The sequence below is a fragment of the Narcine bancroftii genome, chromosome 4, assembly GCF_036971445.1.
Source record: "Narcine bancroftii isolate sNarBan1 chromosome 4, sNarBan1.hap1, whole genome shotgun sequence".
Classification (NCBI taxonomy): Eukaryota; Metazoa; Chordata; class Chondrichthyes; order Torpediniformes; family Narcinidae; genus Narcine; species Narcine bancroftii.
In genome coordinates, this window is record NC_091472.1 from 106,099,140 (window position 1) to 106,124,781 (window position 25,642).

The window sequence follows — 25,642 nt, forward strand, 5'->3', positions numbered from 1 at the left end:
TGTTTATGCTGTGTACAGTTTTTTTTTGCACTACCACTTAGTGGTAATTCTGCACCCGCAGGAAAAAGGAATCTCAGGGTTGTATGTGATGTTATGTATGTACTCTGACAATAAATCTGAAGTAAGTTGTTGAGGCCATTTCCTTAGATATATTCAAAGGAAGTTGGTTGTGGCCCTTATTACTGAGGGAATCGAGGGGTATGGAGAGAAAGTAGGAATAGGGTACCGCACTCATTGATGAGCCATGATTGTGTTGATTGGTGAATTAGGCTGGAAGGGCTGAATGGCCTTGTACTAATATACTGTGCTCCTCATCATTAAATATCAATGACAAGTTCATAAAAGCAGCAAGACTGGAGGGGAGGAAGGAAGAGTCAGCTTATGGGAAATAATATTGAACATTTTTTAAATTACAGATTTTGAGAAAACATAATGAGATAATGATTTCATTCATTTGGTCTCACTGAACAATGCTGCATTATTATCTTCAAGTTGTCAGATATTACAATTAGCACGGGACCATTAGCCTGTCTATCTCAGTGACTAGTGGTACTCGTAGATATTTATAGTTGAATTGGATGGCACTGCTGAGTATATCTCTAGTTGTTAACAGAATTTGAAAAGCCAATTAAACACTAAAATGGAGATACAACATTTTTCTCTTCAGGATATTGTTTGGCATATTATTAGTCCACAGAATATTATAATTACATATTAATTGTACCTGCAAACTGTAATTAGTGTCCTGCTAAGCTGGAAATGCCTTACTCTATTTGATTAGCGAAGACAACATCCTTCATATTATCTGCTTCCTGAATCTCCCAAAACTGTGTTGCAAATTCATCTTTGTTCACTCCTCCCATGGACTTTCTCTCCCACACTTAGCAAAATGTCTCAGCAAATACTCTGATCACGTGAACATTCAAATCCCGGAGCAGAAGGCCAAGGAAAGAGTCATGGCTTCTTGATAAAGCAAGGATGGAGCATTTGGCAAAAAAGTAGGAATTAGGAGCAGGACTCTGTGCTCCAAAACTGCTTTGCCATTCAGTGAGGTTATGGCTCTGATTGTAACCTTGGCTCCACGTTCCAATGTATCCATGCACACCCTTTCTCCGACTGTTCACCACTAATCCATCCTCATTTATCTCACTGCCCAGTTCCAAAGACTCACTGAGAGAACAATTCCATCTCGTCCTAATCTTCATTAGGTGATCTCTTTCATTCTTGATTCTTCCACAAGAGAAAGCATCCTCTCCATATCTATCCTCTCAAGATCCTTCAGGATCTCATCGATTTTAATTAAGTCACTCTTCAAAGCTCTGACACCCCGCCTACTTCAGAGTTCAGTAAACCTTCCAAATGATAAACATCCTTTTTAATCAAGGAACAGAATACCATGGATTCATCAAATGCCCTGTAGAATGGCAGCACAAATTTATTCAATAAACTATGACTTTCTATTAGCTTTCCTGAGTGCTTGATGTGCTTGCTTCTTGGCCTTTTGCAAACAGTTTCTGCATCTCTTTGGACCACATCCATCCTGACATCACTCCAACGTAACCTCCCACATATCCACTGACACCTGCTCCTGGTGGCTGGAGCTGTGTGGTCATGTAAGTCCTTAAGTTCTGTATCTGTGCCAGAAACCTTTTCATGCCACTCCACCTACATGAAGCCAACCAGCTTTTGGCAGGCAATCTTCTTCATTTTTGTCTTGTCAAATTTTGTTTGATTACACACTCTCAGTTACCACAAACAAAATCAGACTAATGGATCATCTGAATTACACTGTGCACTTATTTAGAATTTTTGGCTATAAACACTCTGGAGTCTTATCCAACAAGTTCTGACCAGTCGTCTCGAGGAGCAGCTGTCTCTCAGTTCCAGGAAACTGGGTTTGATCCTGTCCCCTAGTGCTGTGTGTGTGTGTGTGTGTGTGTGTGTGTGTGTGTGTGTGTGTGTGTGTGTGTGTGTGTGTGTGTGTGTGTGTGTGTGTGTGTGTGTGTGTGTGTGGGGGGGGGGTGGGGGGGTGGGTGGGGGGGTTGCTTATTCTCCTTGTGACCATATCCACCCACATGCCCAGGATTTATTTAAATTTAGACATACAGCACAGTAACAGGTCATTTCAGCCCATTAGCCCATGCTACCCAATTAAGCTACAACACCCATACACTACTAACGGTGGGAGGAAACTGGAGCTCCCGGGAAAACCCACGCAGACATGGAGAGAACATACCAACTCCTTACAGAGAGTGCGGGATTCAAACCTTGGTCCCAATCGCTGGCGCTGTAACAGTGTTACACTTACCACTACGCCAACCATGTCTGGGCTCGTAGTTTCAATGGCCCCTGTAAATTAACCCCCAAGGTAAATTAGTGCTTTGAAAATCAGTGGTAAGCATGAAGGAGAACAGATTCCAGAGGAATAAATGTTTGAACGGAAATCAAAAGAAGTGCAGATGCTGTAACTCTGAAATAAAAACAGAACACGTTGGAGACAAGAAGCCAGGCAGCATCTGTGGAGAGAGAAGGGTATCAGATCTGAAACGTTGGCTTTTCTTCCCTTACCACTGACAGTGCTTGGCATCATGAGTGTTTCCAGTGACAGAATGGGATTGTTCTGAGGGACAGAAAGGATTCAGTTGGTTGAGTGGTCTCATTCTACATCTTAATGAAGTATAGAACATAGAACAATACAGCACAGTACAGGCTCTTCGGTCCTTGATGTTATGCCAACCCATATATTCCTTCTGAACCCTCCCTAACCCATAACCTTCTATTTTCCTTTCATCCATGCAAGAGTCTCTTAAATGCCCCCATATTTCAGCCTCCACCACCATCCCTGGCAAGGTATTCCAGGCACTCACAACTCTCTGTGTAAAAAAAAAGAACCCATAATGTCTCCCCTAAATTTCCCTCCTTTAACTTTATACATATGTCCTCTGGTGTTTGCTGATCCTGCCCTGGGAAACAAGTATGCGGTGAAATACAGCGACTCAATCAGAAACTCAGTGGAACGCTAACCCTTGAGGAGCACCCAAAACATTCCAGAGCTTGGGCTCTTGTCTGGTGAAGGCACAGAGGTCATGGTTCACTGGAGTGCACAAGAGGCAACAAAGGAAGGCGGGTAGATAGCTGGGGAAGTTATTTCATTGGAGGAGGTTACAGAGACAGAGAAGTTTGAAATCACGGAGGAAGTTGAAAGCAGGGATGAGGAATTTTAAAATCAAATGTTTTTGAACACCACACTTGGGGGATGGGCCAGAAAGGGAACAGATTCTTGCTGAGGATTTTTCAAGGTTGCAAAGCCAGCAACAAAGGATCGGAATTGTTGAGTCTGTGGATAATGAAGGCAAGGGTGATGGTTCACAAGCAGGGGGCCTGGATCTTCAGTTCCTTCTGTACAGCATGGAAGGAGCAGAAGATCCAAGCGGCATGGTTAGCGTAATGCATTTACATTGCCAGCGATCGGGACCAGGCTTCGAATCCCTTGCTATCTGTAAGGAATTTGTATGTTCTCCCCGTGTCTGCATGGGTTTTCCCTGGGGGCTCTGCTTTCCTCCCACTGTTCAAAACACACCGGGGGTATAAGTTAATTAGGGTGTAAATTGGGCGGCACAGGCCAAAATGGCCTGTTACTGTGCTGTATGTCTAAAAAAATGTTTAATTCATTTAAAATTTAAATTTTACTCCTCTGGCAGGTTATATTTGTTCCATTAAGTGCTCCTAAACTGTAGACACTAAAGTTTCAATGCAGGATCAATAACTTCAGCAACTGAACCTGTTTTGACTGAGCTTTCCCTGCCACCTAGTGGTTATCTTTTCCATTTAAAAACCACAGAATCAGAATTGATTGCCTTGGCTGAACATGTCATGAAATTTGTTGTTTTCCACTGCTGCCTCCTCGATGAGGGTCTGGTTTGTGTTTTCCCCTTCCTGAAATCCACAATCACCTCTTTAGTTTTGCTAACTTTGAGTGCAAGGTTGCTGTTGGGGCACCACTCAACTAGCTGATCTAGTTACCTCCCATACACTTCCTCATTGCCATCTATGATTCTTTCAACGACTGTAGTGTCATCGGCAAATTTGTAGGTGGCATTTGAATTGTGCCTGACCACACAGTGAAGGGTGTCAATAAATGCAAGAACCATATGGAACTTGATCTAACAAAGAATTGCTATGATTTATTATGTGCAGTGTGGAATGTGTACATGTGGTCCAGATAAATGCTGTTTCATCTGGTTGTACATGTACATTCAGATGGCAATAAATTTGAACTTGAACTTCTGCTGTCAACCACACTCAGTTTAGCTGCCACTGCCAATTAACGTTCAAGCTAACCAATGACACAGCTCGCGAGGCTGTTCACGCACCTCTGGGGTGCATTCTGGGCAAATTATGACTTGTGTGAGCCCACAATCTGAGATCTTAAAGCGTTCCTCATCTTGGCTGAAAGCCCACTGCTTAGCTATAGGGTGAACAAGCAGGACCTGTGAGAATACAGTGGAACTCGACAAGCGCATTTGTGGAGGTGGAATAAAAGGTCAATAGGATTTATCATCTGCAATGGAGCCAACTACTTCCTGAATTTTCAGAATTAGGGGTAGAATGAATTTAGCCGCAATAAAGGTTGGTATGTAGGGAGCATGGTTTGCCCAGCAGGTAGTACAAAACGATTACAGCAGCAGTGACCTGTGTTTGAATCCGGTGCTGTCTGTAAGGAGTTTGCCATGTCTGAGTGGGTTTCCTTCCTTGTTCCAAAACAGGTGGGATTGGCAGATTTATTGGGTGTAATTGGGTGGCATGGTTTTCAATGTCTGCAATTGACTTCTACTGTGTTGTATTGTTAAAATGTAAAATATTTAAAGTAGAGGCAGATTGTAGAAGCATATCACAAAACAGAGTCTCTATGATTCTTGCACCTCACAACACTGATGATAGGGGAATGATATTCGGAGTTGTTTTCTGCTGAGATAGATTTTAAAATTTGTAAGCCCTTCCAAATGAGCTTAGTAGCTGCGCCTCTAGCTGAGAGGCCCAACCCGAAATATTGACTATTTCAATAGATGCTGTCTAACCTGCTGAGGACCTCCAGCAGTCTGGTTGCAAATTCTGAGGTGGGCAGCTTGGGAGCCGCACGCAGATGCTGGGGAGGTGATGGCTGGCAGGGAAGGGAGGATGGGTCGTGTGCAAAGAAGTGCACGCCTTGCATAAGGCATATGGTACATGGCCTTGGGTTCCTCAGCTGTGCTGTGAGTGGATATGGGCTTACAGGATCCCAGAGGTCAGTGAAGACCTGTTGATTCAATGGTGAAAGTAGCACATCTGTGTCTCTTATTGGAAGAAGAGTATGTTCCCAGAGCCAGGTCTCAGGTATAAGAATGGACTGCTCTCCCCAAAATGCCTCAGGGCCAAGGATGTTGGCTTCAGAAGGGACACTGACTTGATTCACATCTCCCAGTTTCCTTTGGAAGGTTTTGTAGAGGCTACATAGCTGCTGTATTTCCACTGCCTGGAGGTGTCTGCTGCAGATAGTCCAGCCCTTGGAAGGTTGCAGGGGTTATGCTGCCTGGTGGACCATGACCCTTCTATCAGGTCATGAGCAAGTGGCCTTTCTCCATTGCTTGGAGCTCAAACCATCAAGCACACAAATATGAGCATCTTCTGTCCATTGTGGTTTGACTGCTGTGGTGTGGGTCTGGGATCTGCTTTATTGCCCGAACTCATCTGCGTGGCCCAACTCTCAGAAGGGATTGCTGCTGTCTGGTAGAGACCATGAATTCCTTCTCTGCCAGGTTCGAGGTCATGGACTTCCTCCTTTCCCTCAGCCAGCCAAAGGCCATGCTGGTGTATCGAAAGGGAAGGTGAATTTCCTCAACCTGTGAAATAGCCCACTCCACCCCCCACTTCCCCCCCCACCAAAGTGGGGAGTGGTCCACATGTTCCACCGTCCCACTTCAATCATGGGAGAGCAGTGATCTGCAGTGGTAGTAGATCTTTATCTTGCACATGTGGAGAGCAGGACCCATCCTTCATGGTGGCTTGTCCATTGCTTGGAGACCAACCATGAAGCCCACAACTGCAAGCATCCTCTGCACACTGCGGTCTGACTGCTGGTTCTGGAGTGTGCTTCATCAGCTGAAAGTCTTCTCTCAGTTCCAAGAGGGTTCTGTTCATGCAACCTTCATGTTTCATTATTGCTACCAGTCAAGGTGAAATTTGTTCCTGTTTGATATTTATTTGCTTGATGAGGTGCCCAAGTTCTCACTTAGTTTGGGTAAGATTGTATCTCTGAAAGGTCTGAAGAATCATTCTTGGTAAATTTTCTCTTTTTTCTCTCCAGATTATTTATGATGAAAAGGTTTCTTGGTAAGTGTTGCTTGTGGACATCCTCTATCATGCCTGTGTACACTCAACGTAGGGTCGAACATCATAGAAACTGGTCTTTTGGACCACCACATTCTTCTTGCCCTCATTCTATTTGCCCTCTTTAGGTCCATATCCTTTTCTGCCTTTCCTATTCGACTGCCTGTCTAAATGCCTTTTCCACAGACTGATTACACCCCTCCCCCCACCTTTGTGGCAGTGAATTCCAGATATCAAACCACTCCCTGTATAAAAGGGAAAAAATTGCCCTCAATTCCTCTCTTGAAAATTCCTTCTTGTTTTGATTATTTCCCTGGAGAAATTACACAGTCTTACATTTCTATGCTTCTCATAACTGTATATTGCCTCCTTCAGCTCACCTCTCAGCCTCCATCAATCCAGGAGAACAAGCCCAACCTATTCTAGTCCCTCCCCATAACTGAAGCCCTCTAATCCAATCAACATCCCAATGAGTCTCTGCAATCTCTCCAGCCCAACCACATCCTTCCTCTTGTGTGGTGACCAGAACTGTACACAGTGCATCAAGTGTGTTCTTAACAATGTCTTTTACATTGCCATATCATGCCCCAACTTTCATATTCTGTGCCCTGACCGACGAAAGCAAGCATGGCTTCTTCACTGCCCTCTTTCTCAATGCTCAGAATGCCCCCTCTCTTCATCAAAGCTCAACACACCCCCACTCTTCATCAATGCTCAAGATACCCCCACTCTTCATCAATGCTCAACACCCCCCCCACTCTTCATCAATGCTCAACACACACCCCCACTCTTCATTAACTCCACATGCGCACACCCTCTCGTCCCACACACCTCCACCGCTCTTCATCATTGATCCGCACACTCCCACTCTTCATCAATGCTCCACACCACCCCCATTATTCATCAATGCACCACACCCAGTTTCTGAACTTGTGCACACCATCAATACTCCCTTCAGTCTCCCTTCATTCTCCCATCCCCACAGTCTGTTGGTAAAGCGCAACCCCCTCCCCCCACTTCATGCGCCTATCCCTTCACTTTCACGCCATCCCCAGTTTTTGGTTTTTTTCCCTACATACAGTGTTTGGATTCAACTTATGGCTGAGCCCTTGAACAAATCTGTCCATTGGGTCGGGGTGATAACGCGATATATCTCCATGAACTAATGTGAGGGTTTGTATCACTTTCTTCCTCAGGTGGGAATCTCTGGTCTTGATATTGATGTATGCAGTCTACATCCTGATCATGAAGTAAGGAGCAATAAGCTTTCTATCTTCTCTGGCATTTGTTGTTGGGAGCTTCCCACAAAATAGTGATTAGAGTTTAACTGGAGATTCTCTTCAATTCCTTGCCATGTTAAATGCAAGTTTAGCAGTTTGTATCCAAGCATGTGGTTTTGACAGTTGACTCTATTTGGTTTCTGCACTCATTTCAGTCAAGTATGTAGACAGACCAATATGTCTCTTCTTAAAGTCCAGGTGGAGGAGCAGAATGATGGGAGAGATTGATTGCAAGGCAGCAATGGGATGAATATCCTTTTATTGAAGCAGTTTTCTAGCCCTTGTCACTTCATCTCATGCTCACCTACAGATGGAGAAGCAATTCCTGTGGAATTCTCTGCCCAAGGATCCAGTGGAGACTGCCTCATTGAATACATTTAAAATGTAGATAGTTCACTTTTTGAGGAGTAGGGGAATTAAGGGTTATGAGGAACTGCTGGGTAAGTGGAGCTGAGTCCATGGCCTGATCAGCCATGGTCTTATTGTATGGCGGAACAGGCTCAACGGGTTAGATGGCCAGCTCATGCTCCTGCTTCTGATGTTCTTATGCTGTGGGAACCTGAACGGATGTAATTTTACAACATGGACTTCTGACTTTGAAAGGATTGGATGAAAATTTGCCTCATTTTTGTCCAGGTTCAACACGTCAATGCAGATCTTCTTTGAAAACAAATGGAAGAAGCCAACTGTAAACATGTCCAATGGGAATGCAAGTAATGCGGAAATGGATGACAACAGCAACTGTGATGCAACCATGGTCTTACTGAAGAAAGGTAAGAATACGGCTCGAAACATGGTTAAATAGCTCATCTTTACAATTCACCAAGATCATTGAGAGATTTTCATCAAACGTTTCAAGTTAATCGTATTATTGCACAAGGAAGAAGGGGTTACATGCAATAGCATTTCATGAGAGATTTTCAATAGGTTCCTGGGGATGAGTGGGGGAGGTGACAAAGGAATGTTCAAAAACTGTAAGGCCTGTCCTCAGGGAGAAGGGAACTCATTGAGCTCCGGCGGCGGCTTCCATGACCTTGTACCGCAGGCATCTAAGGATCTGGGAATGTCTCAGCTGATTCTTTGAATCTAAATATAGACGACATTTTCCATGTTCAGTTATTTCCCAATTTCAAAATGTGTTATCTTCAAAGAGACATGAGCGACGATATTTTGAATCACGATCTTATTAATCTAATAAATCAAACTTTGTAGTTGCAGCTGTTAGTAGCTTTAATTCATTACCAAAATGTATAAACATTTTGCATAATTTTGCATTGAGATTTTCATAATGAAGAATAAACAAAGCATACAATATAATAATATAATGATATTCCACTTTGCCAGGGGGTTTTAGTTTTGAGTCAATTTCAGAGATGATCAGAGACATCTTGGCAGATGCACGGCTTCAACTTCGAGGGAGTTTAACATGTGGTGTTAAATTAAAGCCCTGGCTTTCCTCTCGAATGTTAATGGTTCCCTGGCATGGTTTCAAAGAGCAGGCCCATAAGAGCTGATGTGGGCAATATCATGTTGGTATTTGTGGGAGCTTGCTGTGCACGTGTTGTTACTACCTTGCCTCCAATTTGGCAGAGACTGCACAAACCAGTTGCTGTTGGCCCTCTGAGACATCCCAAAAGGAATGTGATGGGCTCTTTTTAAATGCAAGTCCTCCCTTTGCCATTTTATGATTTTGGGTGATATTAGAGGCAAGAGGAAAAGAAAGCAGGGCAGTGGGACTAACACGATGGTGCATTGTGTGTCCATACCATGATGAAGGGCTCAAGCCAGAAATGTTGGTTATGTATTTTTACCTTTGTTACATAAAGGATACTGTTTGGCCTGCTGAGTTTTTCCACTATTGTGTGTACAAGGACTGCCTAAAGAAATCTCTTGGTGCCTGCCACATTGACCACCGCCAGTGGGCTGATATCGCCTCAAACCGTGCACCTTGGCGCCTCACAGTTCGGTGGGCAGCAACCTCCTTTGAAGAAGACCGCAGAGCCCACCTCACTGACAAAAGGCAAAGGAGGAAAAACCCAAACCCAACCCCAACCCACCAATTTTCCCCTGCAACCGCTGCAACCGTGTCTGCCTGTCCCGCATCGGACTTGTCAGCCACAAACGAACCTGCAGCTGACGTGGACATTTTTACCCCCTCCATAAATCTTCGTCCACAAAGCCAAGCCAAAGAAGAAAAAGTGTCTACAGATTTTCATGTTTTACTAACACGATGGTTGTTACATTCCTTTAGCCTGGACTGAGCAAGTCATGTGGCTTCCTCCCAAACTGTAACCATGGTCAAAACAATGGTTGTTAAAGGATGAATGGAAAGTAAATCAGGAGAAGTTACCTCTAGACCACAATCAGTGAGAATTGGTAAGAACTTCTCCTCCACAATCACCATCAGTAACAGAGCACCACAGGGCTGTGATCTTAGCCCCCTGCTCTACTCATTATGCTCCTATGACTGCGTGGCTCGCTATGACAACAACACCATTGACAAATTCGCTGACTATATCATGGTAGTGGGTTGTACAAAAAGGGGTGATGAGTCAGCATACAGGAGGGAGATTGAAAACTTGGCTGAATGGTGAGCTACAACAACCTTGCACTCAATGTCACCAGAACCAAGGAGTTGATTGTTGACTTCAAAAGGGAAAGCAAGAGGTGTACAATCCTGTGATAATTGGGAGATCAGAGGCATGGAGGGTGAGCAAATTTAAGTTCTTGTAAGTCATTTTTTTTCTAAGGAATTTTCCTGCACCCAATGCACTAATGGCATCATGAAGAAAGCATGTCAGCACCTGTACTTCCTCAAGACTTGCAGAGGATTGATATGACATTGGGAAGCCTGGCAAATTTCTATGGACGTGTAGTGGAAAGAGTGTTGACCAGCTGCATTGTGGTCTGGTATGGGACGGTAATACCCTTGAGCATAAAGCCCTGAAGAGGGTAGTGGATACTGCCCAGGAAATCACAAGCAAAACCCTCCCCACGATTGAGAACATCTTAAGGGAACACTGCTGTCAGAGAGCAGCAGCAATCATTAAGGATCCTCATCTCACTGCATAGGCTCTGTTCTCGCTACTACCATCAAGAAAGAGGTATAGGTGCCACAAGACTTGCACCACCAGGTTCAGGAACAGCTGCTATCCCACTACCATCAGACTCAACAACAATAAACTCATTTCAGGACTTAATTTTGCACTTAATTGATTGTTTTTCACTTTGTATTGCACAGTAAGTTTGTTTACCTTACTTTGTTTACATGTGTACATTTTTTTTGCACTACCACTAAGTAGTAATGTAACCTCGTCTGCAGGAAAAAGAATCTTAGGGTTGTATGTGGTATCATGTATGCACTCTAACAATAAATCTGAAATCTAAGATAGCTCCATAGAGCTGTAAAATTATTGGTATTGAATGTCAAGCCACTGTTTAACAATCAACAGCCAAAACGAAGCTTCTACCTGCTACACTCTCCATGTAAAGATCGCACATTCTCATATAGGTATGTGAGAGGGAGCCTGAAAGGTAAAGCTTGCTAACTCTCTTCCCCAACCCACCCCATTGTCACCAAGACTACCATTGTCTTCAGAAAGATCTTGCAAACCCAGAACTGTGCTCCAAGTTTGGAGCATCTCTGATGCTCTTCTGGCCCAGTGAGGCTGCCCACAATGGGACCTTGAATTCCGCTCAGTGGTGATTTATTGCATTGGGACAATGGCCTTCAGATTTATTGTCAGAGTACATACATCACATCACATACAACCCTGAGATTCTATTTTCCTGTGGGTGCAGCAGAATTGCCACTAATTGGTAGGTACCATTTGCAGGCACCATCACAGCTTGCCCTGGAATGATGGTGCTGGGACAAGGCATGAGGTGGCTATGCCAGGATCTGGGTTTGACAATAGTCATTCAAGGATCAAACTTTCGCATTTTTGCCATGGGCATGTTTCAGGTGTTTTTTTCGAGATCCAGCAGTGGAAGGCAATGCTGCAGGTGCCTTTAGGGGGAACAAGACTGTTTCACGTGACAAGAACACCAATGTGAGAGTGGTCATAAAGAGTGTGGTTCTTTTTCTGCCTCTTTGAAAGTGCGACTCAATTTACTTCTCTATTTTGTGCTTTATCCACAGTCCTGCTCGCTTTTTTGTTCAATGGCTTATCTATCCAGTGCACTTTTGGAAATCATCAAGAGATTTCAAGAGAGCATTCCAGACCACAACCGCTCACTCAAAGGGGAAGATAATGTTCTCCTCCCATAAACATTGGAAAGTTTAGATATGAAGCACTCCAGTTACTCTCTTTAAGAGAGTGAAGATGGCCGAGTCTAACTAACCCCTTCATATTTAGAACAGAGAGCAGGTCTGCACAGGAACAGGCCCTTCAGCCAAACACAATGTCAATATCAAACTCAAATGCTGCTGTTTGCACATAATAGGTATCCATCCATATTCACTACCCTGGCAGTCCATTCCAGTCACCCACCACCCTCTATATAAAATATTTGATCTGCACATCTCCCTTAAACCACCTCCCCCTCGCCTTAATCACGTGTCGTCAAATATGCGGCGCATAGCTGAAGCACCTTTATTGAACCTCCCCTAAACATTCTTTTTTTTTTCAGCTATACTGCCCCACCCCCCCCAAACAGGACCCTGCTCAAAATTTATGGGCCACTTTGCTGTGAAGCAGTTACGTTTTGGTTTCTCCCATACATCTCTCCTACCAACTACATATAAAACATTTTTTTAAAAGAATGTCATGTGAAGTGAAAAGAAAATAAGACTTAAATGCGCTGTGGCCCCCACATTTCAGTGTTGAGAATGGCTGTTCTGGATAATGATCACAGACTTTCTGGTTTTACACAGGCAAAGCTCCTCCATGCCTGGTTCTTTAATAAAGCAGTGAATAATTCTACCTCCTATCTCTGTTTTGATGAATGTTGCTAGTTCCATCTAAAGAGGTGCACCCAATACCTCAATGCGAGGCAATACTTCCTTAAGGAGGGAAAGTTGGACAAATCTCCTATTCCATCTGCCTGAAGCTGGCAGCACTAATTACTTCTGGGTGCAGGCCAATGGGACAGGAGAATGCAGAGGTCGATGCAGCTTGTGTTCTGATCAGTGCTTAATGAATTCATTCAACCCATTCCCTTTATCAGAAAGCCCAGATTTGTGGGAAGAAAAATAAAGGTTTTGAAGAAATGTGTGTTTAGTTCAGCACAAGTTTTCAGACACCCCACTCCTGCCTTTAACAGCCTGCATCCTAACAAAATGAAAACATGTAGAATTCAGAAACATCACTGGCGTGGAGAAATAGTGTCCGTGGGGGACACACCACTTGTTAGATCATCCACTTTGGAAAGAAGAGGAGATTGGTGAAAGATTGTAGCATGATGTCGTGCAGAGACACCTGGGTGTGCTTGTGCATGAATCAAAAATAGTTAATTTGCAGGTGCACCAGGTAATCAAGAAGGGAAATGGGATATTAGAGGGATTGAATTAAAGAGCAGAAAAATTATGCTGCAACTGTATTAAGTACTGTGATGCCACACCTGGAATTCAGGTCATCTCTCTTGAGAAAGGATAGACTGGCTTTGGAGGGTGTGCAGAGGAAGTTCACTAGGAAATGAGCAGGTTGTCTTATGAGGGGAGATTGAGTAGCCTGGGTCAATACTCATTGGAATTTAGAAGGATGAGGGAGAATCTGAAATACAGATAAAAGAATTATGAAAGGAATGGATAAGATATAAGCAGGGCGGTTGTTTCCACTGGCAGGTGAGTCTGGAACAAGTGGAACAGAGCCTCAAGATTCCAGGGAGTAGATTTAATATGGCGATGAGGAGGCACTGCTTCTCCCAGAAAGTAGTGAATCTGTGGAATTCTCTGCATAATGAGCAGTAGAGGATGGTCAGTTAATATATTTAAGCCAAAGAGAGAAAATTTTTGTAGAGCCTGGGAATTAAAATTTATGGGCAACAGTTCAAAGTTCACATTTATTGCCAGAGTACATCCATGATATTTTTAATGTTTTCATTTTTTTTTTTTTGTTAATTTTAATTTAGACATACAGCACGGTAACAGCCAACAAGCCCAATTTACACCCCATTTACCTACACCCTGAGTACATTGTGAATAGTGGGAGGAAACCGGAGTCTCCAGAAAAAACACAGACAGCGCGGAATTCGAACCCCAGGCCAGTCCCGATTGCTGGCGCAGTAAAGGCATTGTGCTAACCACTACATCAATCATGCGACATCACATACAACACTAAGATGCTTTTTCCTGTGGGCCAGGCAGAAATTCTACTTATCAGTAACTGTAAACCCTAATCAAGAAAAAAGATATATATACAAAAAAGAGATGTAAACAAACTGTGCAATACAGAGAAAAATAAAGTAATATAATGAGTCTCTGATTGAGTCTGTTGTTTAGTAGTCTGATAGTGGTAGGGTAGCAACTGTTCCTGAACATGGTGGTATATCTTGTGGCACCTGTACCACTTTCTAAATGGCAGCAGCGAGAAAAGAGCATGTCTTGGCGAGTGTGGATCCTTGATGATTGCTGCTGCTTTCCGATGGCAACATCCCATGTAGTTTTCATGATGATGGGGCGAGATGTTCCTCCACCATCCCACCACCAGACACCTATTCCCCTCTCCTATCTTCTTCACCTTCTGCAGGGCCTGCTCCCTCTGTGACTCCCTCATCCCTTCCCACCAATCACACCCTTGGCACCTAGCCCTGTGACCACAGGAGGTGCTCCGCTTACGCCCACACCTCTTCTGTCACTGCTGTTTGGGGCCCCAAACATTCCATTCAAGTAAAGTAACATTTCACTTATGAATCTGCAGGGGTCAATTGCATCCGGAACTCCTGTTGTGGTCTCCTCTACAACAGAGAGACTGGATGCCAACGAGATCACTTCGTTGAGCCCCGCAGCTCTGCCTGCTGCAATAGCAGGGATCTTCCAGTGGCCACCCATCCCAACATGTCTGTGCACTGTCTCATGCACTGCCAGACTGAGACCTACAGCAAATTGGAGGAACAACTCCTCATATTCTGACTAGGCACTCTCCAACTGGATGCCATTAACATCAACTTCTCTGGTTTCTGTTGCCCCCCCCCCCCCCCACTCTTTCCTTATATCTCCTTTCCTCTAGCTCTGTGTCTCCCCTTTTCACTTTGTCCTTTTGCAGAGCTAAAAACAACTCCCCACCCCTCACCCCAATCAATTCTCACCTTTCTGTTTTCCTGTCTTTCTCTTGATATCTAGCTGACACTTTTTGTTTTTTGGTCTGTACTCCTCCCCCTGCCCATTTTTCCTTTCTCCCCATCCTTTTAATTCAGGTGCCTGCCTGCAGTTTACTCATATCTTGAAGAAGGGCTCAGGCCTGAAACATTGGTTATATCTATTTACATCCTATGGACACAGCGAGTCCTGCCAAGTTTCTCCAGCATTTCTGTGTTTTTACAATCACAGACACTCATGTTTCACTCCAGAGGTTTGCCTGTGATTTTCGGGGCTGCGTCCACTACCTTTCACAGGGCTTTCTGCATAGATGTACTGGTGATCCCCTTACCAGGCCATGATGTAGCCAGTCAGCACATTTTCCAATGCACATCTGGAGAAGTTTGCCAAGGTTTCCGATATCATACCAAACTTCTACAAACTCCTGAGGAACTAGAGGTGCTGATGTGCTTTCTTCACAATAACATTAATATATTGGGTTTAGGAAAGATCCTCTGGGATAGTCACTCCCAGAATTTTAAATGTGCTCGCCTTCTCTACCTCTGGTCCCCCAGTGATCACTGGATCTTATTCCAGAGAACCATAGAAAATTACTAGACAGAAAAAAGCTCCTTCAGCCTTTCTTGTCTGTGCTGGTGCTGAATCATTTTTTTTGCCTACTCTCACTGATCTGCACCCAGTCCATAGCCCTTTATACCTCTCCCATCCATCTATCTGCCCAAATTCTTCTTAAATGTTAAAAATTGATCCCTCATTCACCACTTCAGCTCGCAGCTCGTTCCACACTCCCACTACTCTGTGTGAAGAAGTTCCCCCTCATGTTCTCCCTAAACCTTTCCCCTTTCACTTTTATGTCCTCTGGTTTGTATCTCACCTACCCTCAGTGGAAAAAGCCTATCTACATTTACTCTGTCTATCCCCCTCATAATTTTAAATATTTTGATCAAATCTCCCCTCATTCTTCTACGCTCCAGCGAATAAAGTCCTAATCTGTTTAACCTTTCTATGTAACTCAGTTCCTTAAGTCTGGGAAATATCCTAGAAAATTTTCTCTGCACTCTTTCAATCTTATTGATATCTTTTCTGTAGTTAGGTGACCAAAATTGCACACAATACTCCAAATTCGGCCTCACCAATAACTTTACCATAACATCCCAACTCTCTTAACAACCCTATCCAACTGTAATGCCACTTTCAAGGAATTATATTTCTGTATTCCCAAATCCCTTTGTTCTTCTGCATTCCTCAGTGCCCTTCCATTCACCATATATGTCTTTTCTTGGGTTGTCCTTCCAAAATGCAACACTGCACACTTTTCTGAATTAAATTCCATCTGCCAATTTCCATCCCATTTTTCCAGCTGGTCCAGATCCTTCTGCAAGGTTTGAAAACCTCACGCACTGTCCATGACACCTCCCATCTTAGTGCCAACTGCAATCTTGCTGATCCATTTTACCACATTATCATCCAGATCATTGACATAAATGACAAACCTCAATGGTCTCAGCACCGATCCCTGAGGCAAACCACTATTCACAGGCCTCCAGTTTGAGAAGCAATCATCCACCACTACTCTCTGGCTTCTACCATCCAACCATTGTCAAATCCAGCTCACTACTTCACCATGAGTGCCTAGTGTCTGAACCTTCTTGACTAACCTCCCATATGGGACCTTGTAAAAGGCCTTACTAAAATCCATGTAGACAACATCCACAGCCTTTCCTTCATCAACTTTCCTGGTAACCTGCTCAAAAAACACAACCTACAATGCACAAAGCCAAGTTGACTATCCCTAATGATTTCCTGGCTATTCAAGTCGTTGTATATTTGATCTCTTAGAACACCTTCCAATAATTTACTTACTACTGGCATCAGGCTCACTGGCCTATAATTTCCAAGGTTACTTTTGGAGCCTTTTTTAAACAACGTGATCCACTCTCCAGTCCTCCAGCACCACAACTGTGGCTGAGGACATTTTAAATTTTTTTTGCCAGAGCCCCTGCAATTTCTACGCTAGCCTCCCTCAAGGTCTGAGAGAATATCTTGTCAGGCTGTGGGGATTTATCCACACTTATTTGCTTTAAGACAGCAAGCGCTTCCTCCTCTTTAATCTGTCTGGGTTGCATGACCTCACTGCTTGTTTTCCTTATTTCCATTGACTGTGTGCCCATTTCCTGCGTGAATACTAATGAATAAAAACATTTAAGATCTACTTCATCTTCATTTGGTTCCATACAAAGCTGACCACTCTAATTTTCAAGGGGACCAATTTTGTCCCTCACTATCCTTTTGCTCTTAATAATGTAGAAATCCATAGGATTTTCCTTCAGCTTGCCTGCCAAAGCAACCTCATTAACCTCTGGTTTTCCCTTCTTAAAGTCTACCATCAACACCTTGATCTTTGTGACATTGAACGAAAGATTGTTGTAGTACACCATTCAGCCAAATTTTCAGTCTCCCCTTGTATGCTGACTAATTACCCCCATTCTACCACCCATTACTGTGGTATTGTCAACAAATTTGTAAATGTTGTCATACATAGCCATGCAGTCGTAGGTGTAAAACGAGTAGAGCAGGGGCTAAGTACGCAGCCCTTTGGTGCTCCAGTGCTGTTAGAGATTGTGGAGGAGAAATAGGCGATAATATGCAGGTAGGTAGAGTTGAGTCCATGGCCAGATCAGCCAAGATCTTATTGCATGGCTGAGCGGATTGACGCGCCAAGTGGGCTCCTCCTGCTCCTGTTTTCTATGTTGTAATATTCAAAGAGCAACAGAGCCCATTCCGCTGGAAAGCAAGATGCTGGTGAAAGGGTTAACGCTGTCTGTCTTTCCTTCACAGCCAACTTCTCCCATAATCCCACTGTGCTCATGGTGGATGAGCTGCTCTCGGCAAACCCCCATCAGCTGTCTTTCTCCGAGGCCAGTCTCAGAATCATGATAACCAGCCACTTTGGTCCCAAAACCAGGCTGAGCATGGCAAGTCGTATGCTCATCAATGAGGTAATTGGAAGGGAAACAAACAAGCCTACCTTTACGTTACACCTTTCACCTCTTGAGATAATATTTTACAGCTACTGATGTACCTTCACAGTGATAATGCAGTAAATTACTCCTGCCCTCTTCAATAGGTATCAGGAGGAGAAACTTCGGAATAATTTTCTACATGCCAATGTGTAAGATAGTTATTTGCATATACTGTTACGAGCCCAGAGGACTCCAAAACCCAGCAGTAATAAAAATTCACCAAGACAATGGTTACTTAAACAAAAGTTGCTTTTAATTTTCTTTAAAAATATTAACAAGATCAATCTTCAACTTATTACTGTTAACTTAACCTAACTTAACCCCTTTCTAATTCTAAGCGCACATGTATGTAATATTCAGGAAAGTTTTCTGTTTCACTGTCCAATCATTCACTTTTCACTTTTCCAAGTTCACCGGTCGGTATCAGGCAATTCTTATAGTATACACAGAATTTAACATTTAGGAATCTTCACCAGGCTCTAGTACTTAAAGTTAAATGGTTACCGCTCAGGAAGAATCTTGTTGGTTTCAGAGAGAAATTTGTTGCTCATTGGACACACATAAACTGATTTCCTCCAAACAGTCACTTCACTGTCTTACCAAAGAAATTTGCCCCATCATGGGTTTTCCAAATTATAACCTCTTCTTCCAGGTCACCTCAAAGTCCCTCTTATTTGCCTTATTTCGGAGAAACACTCTAGCCAGCCATTTCGTCTTGTAAGGACTACTAGAGTTTTGAACAGACTGGACTCTGAAGTCACAACCCATCTTCAAAATGGGGTTTTTCAACAAGCCTGCCAGCTTGCCATTTTGCAGCCTCAAACTGCTACTGTAGAACTGACCCTCTCTCTCTCTCTTTCTCTCTCTCTTTCTCTCTCTCTCTCTCTCTCTCTCTCTCTCTCTCTCTCTCTCTCTCTCTAAAATAAGAATCTCTAAGCTTGCAAAAACCAAATGACTTCTTACATGGCTCCAACTCAATCTTTAAAAGATCTTATCAATATCTCTGAACCTTGATTTTATTACCCATACACAATAGATCATCATTCTTCATTGCTTCTGCAAAGCCAACTGGAGCCTCAATGTCCAATTTCAGCAAAGCTCTTGCATTTTAAATGAGATGTCTTGCGAAGTATTACTCTGTGTGTGAAGTATAACCAACACTAATTCCCCACAATCTATCTCTTTTAAGGACATATTTTACCCATAACTATTCTAACATCCCCCGTAACAATAGTCTGTCTTCAGGGCAAGCACAGATGCCCTCAAACACACACTGTAAAATTGAACTATAAAAACTTGCATTCTGAATGCATGAAACCAGTAACCCAGTTTAGTGCGTGACTGTATTTATTTCATTTAAAGATAAGGCACAGTAACAGGCCCTTCTGACCCTCAAGGCCATGCTGCTTGTGACCAGTTAACCTACAAACCCCATACGTCTTTGGAACGTGGGAGGAAACCAGAACACCTGGAGAAAACCCACATGGTCACAGGCAGAATATACAGACTCCTTATAGGCCGCCGCAGATTCAAACCCAGGACATCGCCATTATAATAGCGTTGCACTAACTGCCATGCTACTAGATTATACACTTGCGTCTTCAATTTTCAGCAGTTGTTCAGTGGTACAGCTCTCTGACTCAGAAGGTCTTGTGCTTGAGCCAATTCCAGTCTCTAATGAATTGAACAATTTTAGAAGGGACCTTGGTGCAAAGGCTCTCCAGGTTACACTCAACAGTATCCTCTATTGCACACTGACAGATTATGCCCTAAGTTGTAACCTTTCAAACTTATCACAAAAGGGTTTTAAAATTAAAATGTGGAGAATACATGAAAACTCGATATGGACAGCACCGGATTCAAAACCGGGTCACTGTAATAGCATTGTGCTACCACGCTGCCACTTACTTAGCTTTGAACATTGGGCCTGCTGCCAGAACTGCTTTGTGCCAGTGATGTACCATCAATAATTCACACAAAGCTGAGTAGTGAAACAATCAGGCTTTTAAAGACTGGAACATGATCAAACAACCATCCACCTCCTTGACTGATCAGAGAAAAAGGAAAGGGGTAGCTTGCGAGGGGCTAGGGGTAGGATCGGTCTCAGGAGACATATCCAGTCAGTAGCAGCCAATCACAGTATAGCAGTGGTGTACCACAACCAGGGAACGAGGGAATGCCAGGCTGAACCCCCATGCTCCACTGTGGATAGGGAAGGAGGGGGAATTCATGGGGGGAGTTGGAAGTGACAAGTGGGCACTATCCAAATGGCACAGATTGGAGAGATGGCCCAGGAAACCCAGAAGCAGAAGGTTGCAGTGATGAGAAGGAAGTTAAACAATAAGCAAGAAACTACCAATAGAAATAAGAATCTGAATGAATGAAGTTTGTCATGTACATTAGGGCAGCACGGTTCACAAGGCAGTTAGTACAACACTTTTACAGTGCCAGTGATCCTGGTTTGAATCTGGTGCTCACGCAGACATGCAGAACAATAACAGGCCTTTCGGGACCAATTACACCCATTTGGCCTACAAACCCCCCCCACTGATGTTTTTGAACGGTGGGAAGAAACTGGAGCCCCTGGGGAAAAACCCAAGCAGATATGGGGAGAACGTAGAAACTCCTTACAGACAGCATGGGATTTGAACCCTGGTCCTGATCAATGGTGCTGTAACAGTATTGCGTTGACCCGTTACACTAACCGTACCACCCTGTCTGTTATGAGTTTGCACGTTTTTCCAATGACCTACATGGGTTTCCTCTGAGTGCTCCGGTTTCCTCCCATCTTTCAAAAGGTACGGGGGTTGTAGGTTAATTGGGGTATTTAGGTGACACAGGCTTGTGGGCCTGGAGAGCCTGTTAGCATGCTGCATCTCTAAATTCAAAATTCAAAAAAAAATTAAATGTGGCATTCCATCAGAGCAGGCAACCTGCTCCTAATCCCCTGCCAGCTGTTTTCGAACTTGGTTAACCAATTTGATGCAAGTACTGTACATTTTAATTAAGATGAGGCTATTCAGTCTTTCAAGTTCTGTCCTCTTCTGATGTCTAGCCCATTTTCACAGCAAGGGGTATGAAAAATAGAGGCTTGGGTTTAAGGTGAATATTAGGAGATTTAAAGGCAATCTGCAGAAGTTTTTCTTGCACAGACAGTGGTTGCATTCTGGAATGCGATGCCAAAAGAAGTGGTGGAATTAGGTGCAAGCACACTATTTCACAGACACTTAAAGAGGCAAGCCAATAAAAGGAAATGGTCCCAAGGCAGGGAGGATACTCTGATTGGAGGAAGGAAGGTGTGAGGGGCGAGCAGGTAAAAAGGGCATGGGAAGGGAAAAGAGAATGGGGCCCAAAAGATATGGGAAAGACAGGGGATGGCCCCATCCTGACAGTAGATGAGTCCATGCACAGACATGCCAGTGCATGAATGGAGCCAGAGAGATAAGGAAAACAATTTGGCCTCAATTTTGACAGTGAAGAAAAGTTTGGATAGGTCCATGGATAGGAGAAGTATTGAGGGCAATAGTCTAGGTGCGGGTCATTGAGACAAGACAATAATAGTTCGGCACAGACTAGGTGAGCCGAAGGGCATGTAGTGTTCTATGGCCATACAAGGGAGGGTTGGGGAAACAAGATAGACTGAAATTGGATGCTCTCTGGTTGGAGACAGGTGAGATGCAATACAGGTGATGTTTGTCCAGTTTGGAGGTGGCCTCAAATTGGCAGTACATGACTCTGTTGACAGATATGTCGATGTGGCAGTGGACTGTGGAATTGAACTGGTTGGCCACTGGGAGGTCCTGGCTGAGGCAGCGAACAGAGCGGAGGCACTCAATGAAGCGATCATAACTCAGTCCTCTTTGAAATGGCTAGTAATTGTGATTCCGGAGCAAACTGTTTCCCCATCTGCTGTGTTACAGAGACAGAGACTGATCAGCAACAAGACTGTTTCCAACGGAGAACCTGAGGTTTCCATAAAGATTCCCGGGAAACACAACGTGGAGAACGGAACTGGACCGAGCTGCTGTGCGGAGCGGAGTGTGAGTGGGCAGTGGAGGGAGGAGGACAGAGCTGGCACCAGCAATGAAAGGGAAGTGGAGAATGAGGACAACCAAAACACAGGGAATGACGAAGAGGAGGAGGAGGAGGAAGAGGAGGAAGAAGGGGATGGACCATATGTTCCATTCCATTTACCTGGTGAGTTGGCAGGAGGTGGGCAAGGGGCTTGCTAGCTCCTGTACATCATGCCTTGGTTTCTTAACACTTTATTCCTTATTACTAATTTAACAATCTCAACTCGACAGGCAAGGCAATGTAAAACCACAGAGACAAGGGCAGAACGGTTAATGTGGTGTTAAGCAGTGCCAGAGGCCCGTGTTCAAATCCACTGTTATCTTTAAGGAGACTGCAGAGATTTACAGGAATGTTGCCTGGGTACGCATGTGCAGACACACACACACACACGCACTCTCTTTAACTCTCTCTCCCTATTACTCTCCACTTCCCTCCCCACCTTGCTCCAGCCACCTATTTTTTCTTTTCATTCTGTTTCCACTTGTCACCTTCACCTTCTAGATCAACATTCTTCCATCTATTTCCCTTCCCTTTTTGCTCTCTGTCCTGACCCAGAATGTCAACCATCCACCTGCCTCCACAGATGCTGCTTGACCCCACTGAGTTCTTTCATCGTTTTTTCAAAGCCAAAGCTGGGAATGTGCTTGGTGAGATTGCAGAAAAAGTTGTGATCAAACTGCTGGAACTATATTCCAAGTTTAAAACTTCACCGCATGTACCTTCTTCGATGCCTTTCCACTGATGGAAATAATGGATGAGCAATAGTTGTTATTGCACAATGTGTCATTTGCTTCATTGCTCCCTCCCCATCATATCTGTAATCATCTGACAAGCAGAACTGGAAAATTCACTTCGCAAACATCTTGGGAAATAGTGTCAGAAAGTGTCACAAATCTCAGCAACTGAGTGAACAAGTGAGCACAGAAGATGCTCAAATTGAGGTGAGTTTGCTTTGTGGGCTCTTCAGGATCTGAGAAATCAGTTTTTGTGTGCAATAAATTGAAAAGATAAGTCCTGGGAATGCACAGAAAGCTCAGCAACATCTGTGAAGAGAGATTGAGTTAATGTTTCAGGTCAATGTCCATTCAGCAGAATGAAAGCTGAGCTGAAATGTTACAACATAAAAGGACTCTCTGAACTATTGTAACGACACTCATTTTCTTGCACTACTCCAATATCTTTTGTATTTATTGTCCCTTTTTAATTTAACATATACTATTTGTCGTTTATTTCATGAAGTACATGTTCAGGTGCAGCAAGTAAGAATTTCATTACACATGTACCATAAAACAATGCAGCACAGAATCAGGCCTCTTCGGCCCTTTTAATCTGTGCCGAACCATTTTTTTGCCTAGTCCTACAGGCTTGCACCCAGTCATACCCCTCCATCCCTCTCCCATCCATGTACCCGCCCAAATTCTTCTTAAATGCTAAAATTGAGCCTGTGTTCAGCACTTCAGCTGGCAGTTCAATCCACACTCCCACCACTCTCTGTGTGAAGGAGTTCCCCCTTTGTTTTCTCCTTTCACCCTTAACTCATGTCCTCTGGTTTGTATCTCATCTACCCTTAGAGGAAAAAGCCCACCTATATTTTCTCTGTCTATCCCCCTCATAATTTTAAATACCTTGATCAAATCCCCCCTCATTTTTTACGCTCCAGAAAATAAAGCCCTAACCTGTTTAACCTTTCCCTGTATCTTAGTTCCTGAAGTCTGGAAAACATCCTAGTAAATCTTCTCTGCACTCTTTCAAACTTATTGATATCATTCCCGTAGTTAAGTGACCAAAACTGCCCACAATACTCCAAATTTGGCCACACCAATGTATTAAACAACTTTACTATAACATCCCAACTCCTGCACTCAATACTTTGATTTATGAAGGCCAATATGCCAAAAGCTCTCTTCACAACCCTATCCACCTGCGATGCCACTTGCAGAGAATTATGGATCTGTATTTCCAGATCCCTCTGTTCTAGTGCACTCCTCAGTGCCCTACCATTTACTGTGTATGTCTAAAATGCAAACACCTCACACTTATCTGAATTAAATTCCATCTGCCATTTTTCAACCTATTTTTCCAGCTGGTCCAGGTCCCTCTGCAAGCTTTGAAAGCCTTCTTCACTCTAATCATAGTATCATCTGCAAACTTGCCGATCCGGTTTACCACATTATCATCCAGATCATTGAAATGGATGTCAAACAACAATGGTCTCAGCACCAATCCCTGAGACACACCACTAGTCACAGGTCTCCAGTCTGAGAGACAACCATCGATCACCATTCTCTGTTTTCTTCCACAGAGCCAATTTCTTATCCAGTTTACTACCTCACCATCAGGTGTCTAAACCTTCCTGACTAACCTCCCATATGGGACCTTGTCAAAGGTCTTCTTAAAGTCCATACCGACACATCCACAGCCTTTACTTCATCAACTTTCCTGGTAACCTCCTCGAAAAACTCATCTAATTTCCAGGGTGACTATTGGAGTATTTTTTGAACAACGGAACAGCATGAGCTACCCTCTGATCCCACATTACACCTATTGGGTACATTTTAAATATTTTTGCAAGAGCCCCTGTAATTTCTACACTAGACTCCCTCAGAGACCAAGGGAATATCTTGTCAGGCCCTGGGGATTTATCCACCATTATTTGCTTTAAGACAGCAAGCACCTCCTCCTCTTTAATCTGTATAGTTCCGAGATCTCACTGCTTTTCCTTATTTCCCTTAATGCTGTGCCTGAGTAAATACTGATGCAAAAAAAAACATTTAAGATCTCCTCCATCTCCTATGGTTCCATACAAAGCCAAACACTCTGATTTTCAAGAGGATCAATTTTGTCACTTACTATCCTTTTGTTCTTAATATTCCTGTAGAAAACCTTAGGTCTAGGATTCTTCCTCACATTGTCTGTCAAAGCAACCTCATGTCTTTTCTTAGCCTTCCTGACTTGTTTCATGATTTTGTTTTTCTTGTATTTTTTTATACTCCTCAAGTACATCATTTGCTCTATGTTGCCTATCCCTGTTATACACCTCTCTCTTCTTCCGAACCAGATCCCCAATATCCCTCGAAAACCAAGGTTCCCTGTGACTGCTAACCTTTCCTTTAATCCTGACAAGAATATACAAACTCAGTCCTCTCAAAATTTCATCTTTGAAGCCATATCCTTGCCTGAAAACAACTTTTCCCAATCCATACATTCTAGATACTTTCTCATTTCTTGAAAAATTGCCCTTGCTCCAATTTAGAATTTCAACCCAAGGCCCAGACCTATCCTAATTAACTTGAAACTAATGGCATTATGATCACTGGACAAAATATGTTCCCCAACACATACTTCTATCACCCATCCTATCTCTTTCTCTAATAAAAGATCCAGTATTGTACCCTTTCTAGTTGGTATTTGTACCCTTTCTCGTTGGTATTTCTATATATTAACTTAGAAAACTTTCTTGAACACATTTGACAAATTCTAAGCCATCCAGACCTTTTACAGTATGAGAATCTCAGTCAATATGTGGAAAGTTAAAATCTCCTACTATCACAACCTTATATTCCCTGCAGCTGCCTACTATCTCTCTCCAGATGAGTTCCTCCAATTCTTCTTGACTATTTGACAGTCTAGAATTCAACCCC

The 25,642-nt window shown here is 43.4% G+C and overlaps 1 protein-coding gene across 4 annotated transcripts in view; it reads left to right on the top strand.

Moving 5' to 3' along the window:
• Positions 1 to 25,642, top strand: part of slc24a3 (solute carrier family 24 member 3) — a 432,795-nt gene that overhangs the window by 391,335 nt on the left and 15,818 nt on the right. For all 4 annotated transcript variants that reach the window (XM_069932352.1, XM_069932355.1, XM_069932353.1 and 1 more), the window contains exons 8-12: positions 6,344 to 6,369; positions 7,563 to 7,616; positions 8,283 to 8,419; positions 17,743 to 17,903; positions 21,848 to 22,124. In XM_069932352.1, the coding sequence (XP_069788453.1) occupies positions 6,344 to 6,369; positions 7,563 to 7,616; positions 8,283 to 8,419; positions 17,743 to 17,903; positions 21,848 to 22,124 (655 nt within the window). The remainder of the gene's footprint in view (positions 1 to 6,343; positions 6,370 to 7,562; positions 7,617 to 8,282; positions 8,420 to 17,742; positions 17,904 to 21,847; positions 22,125 to 25,642) is intronic.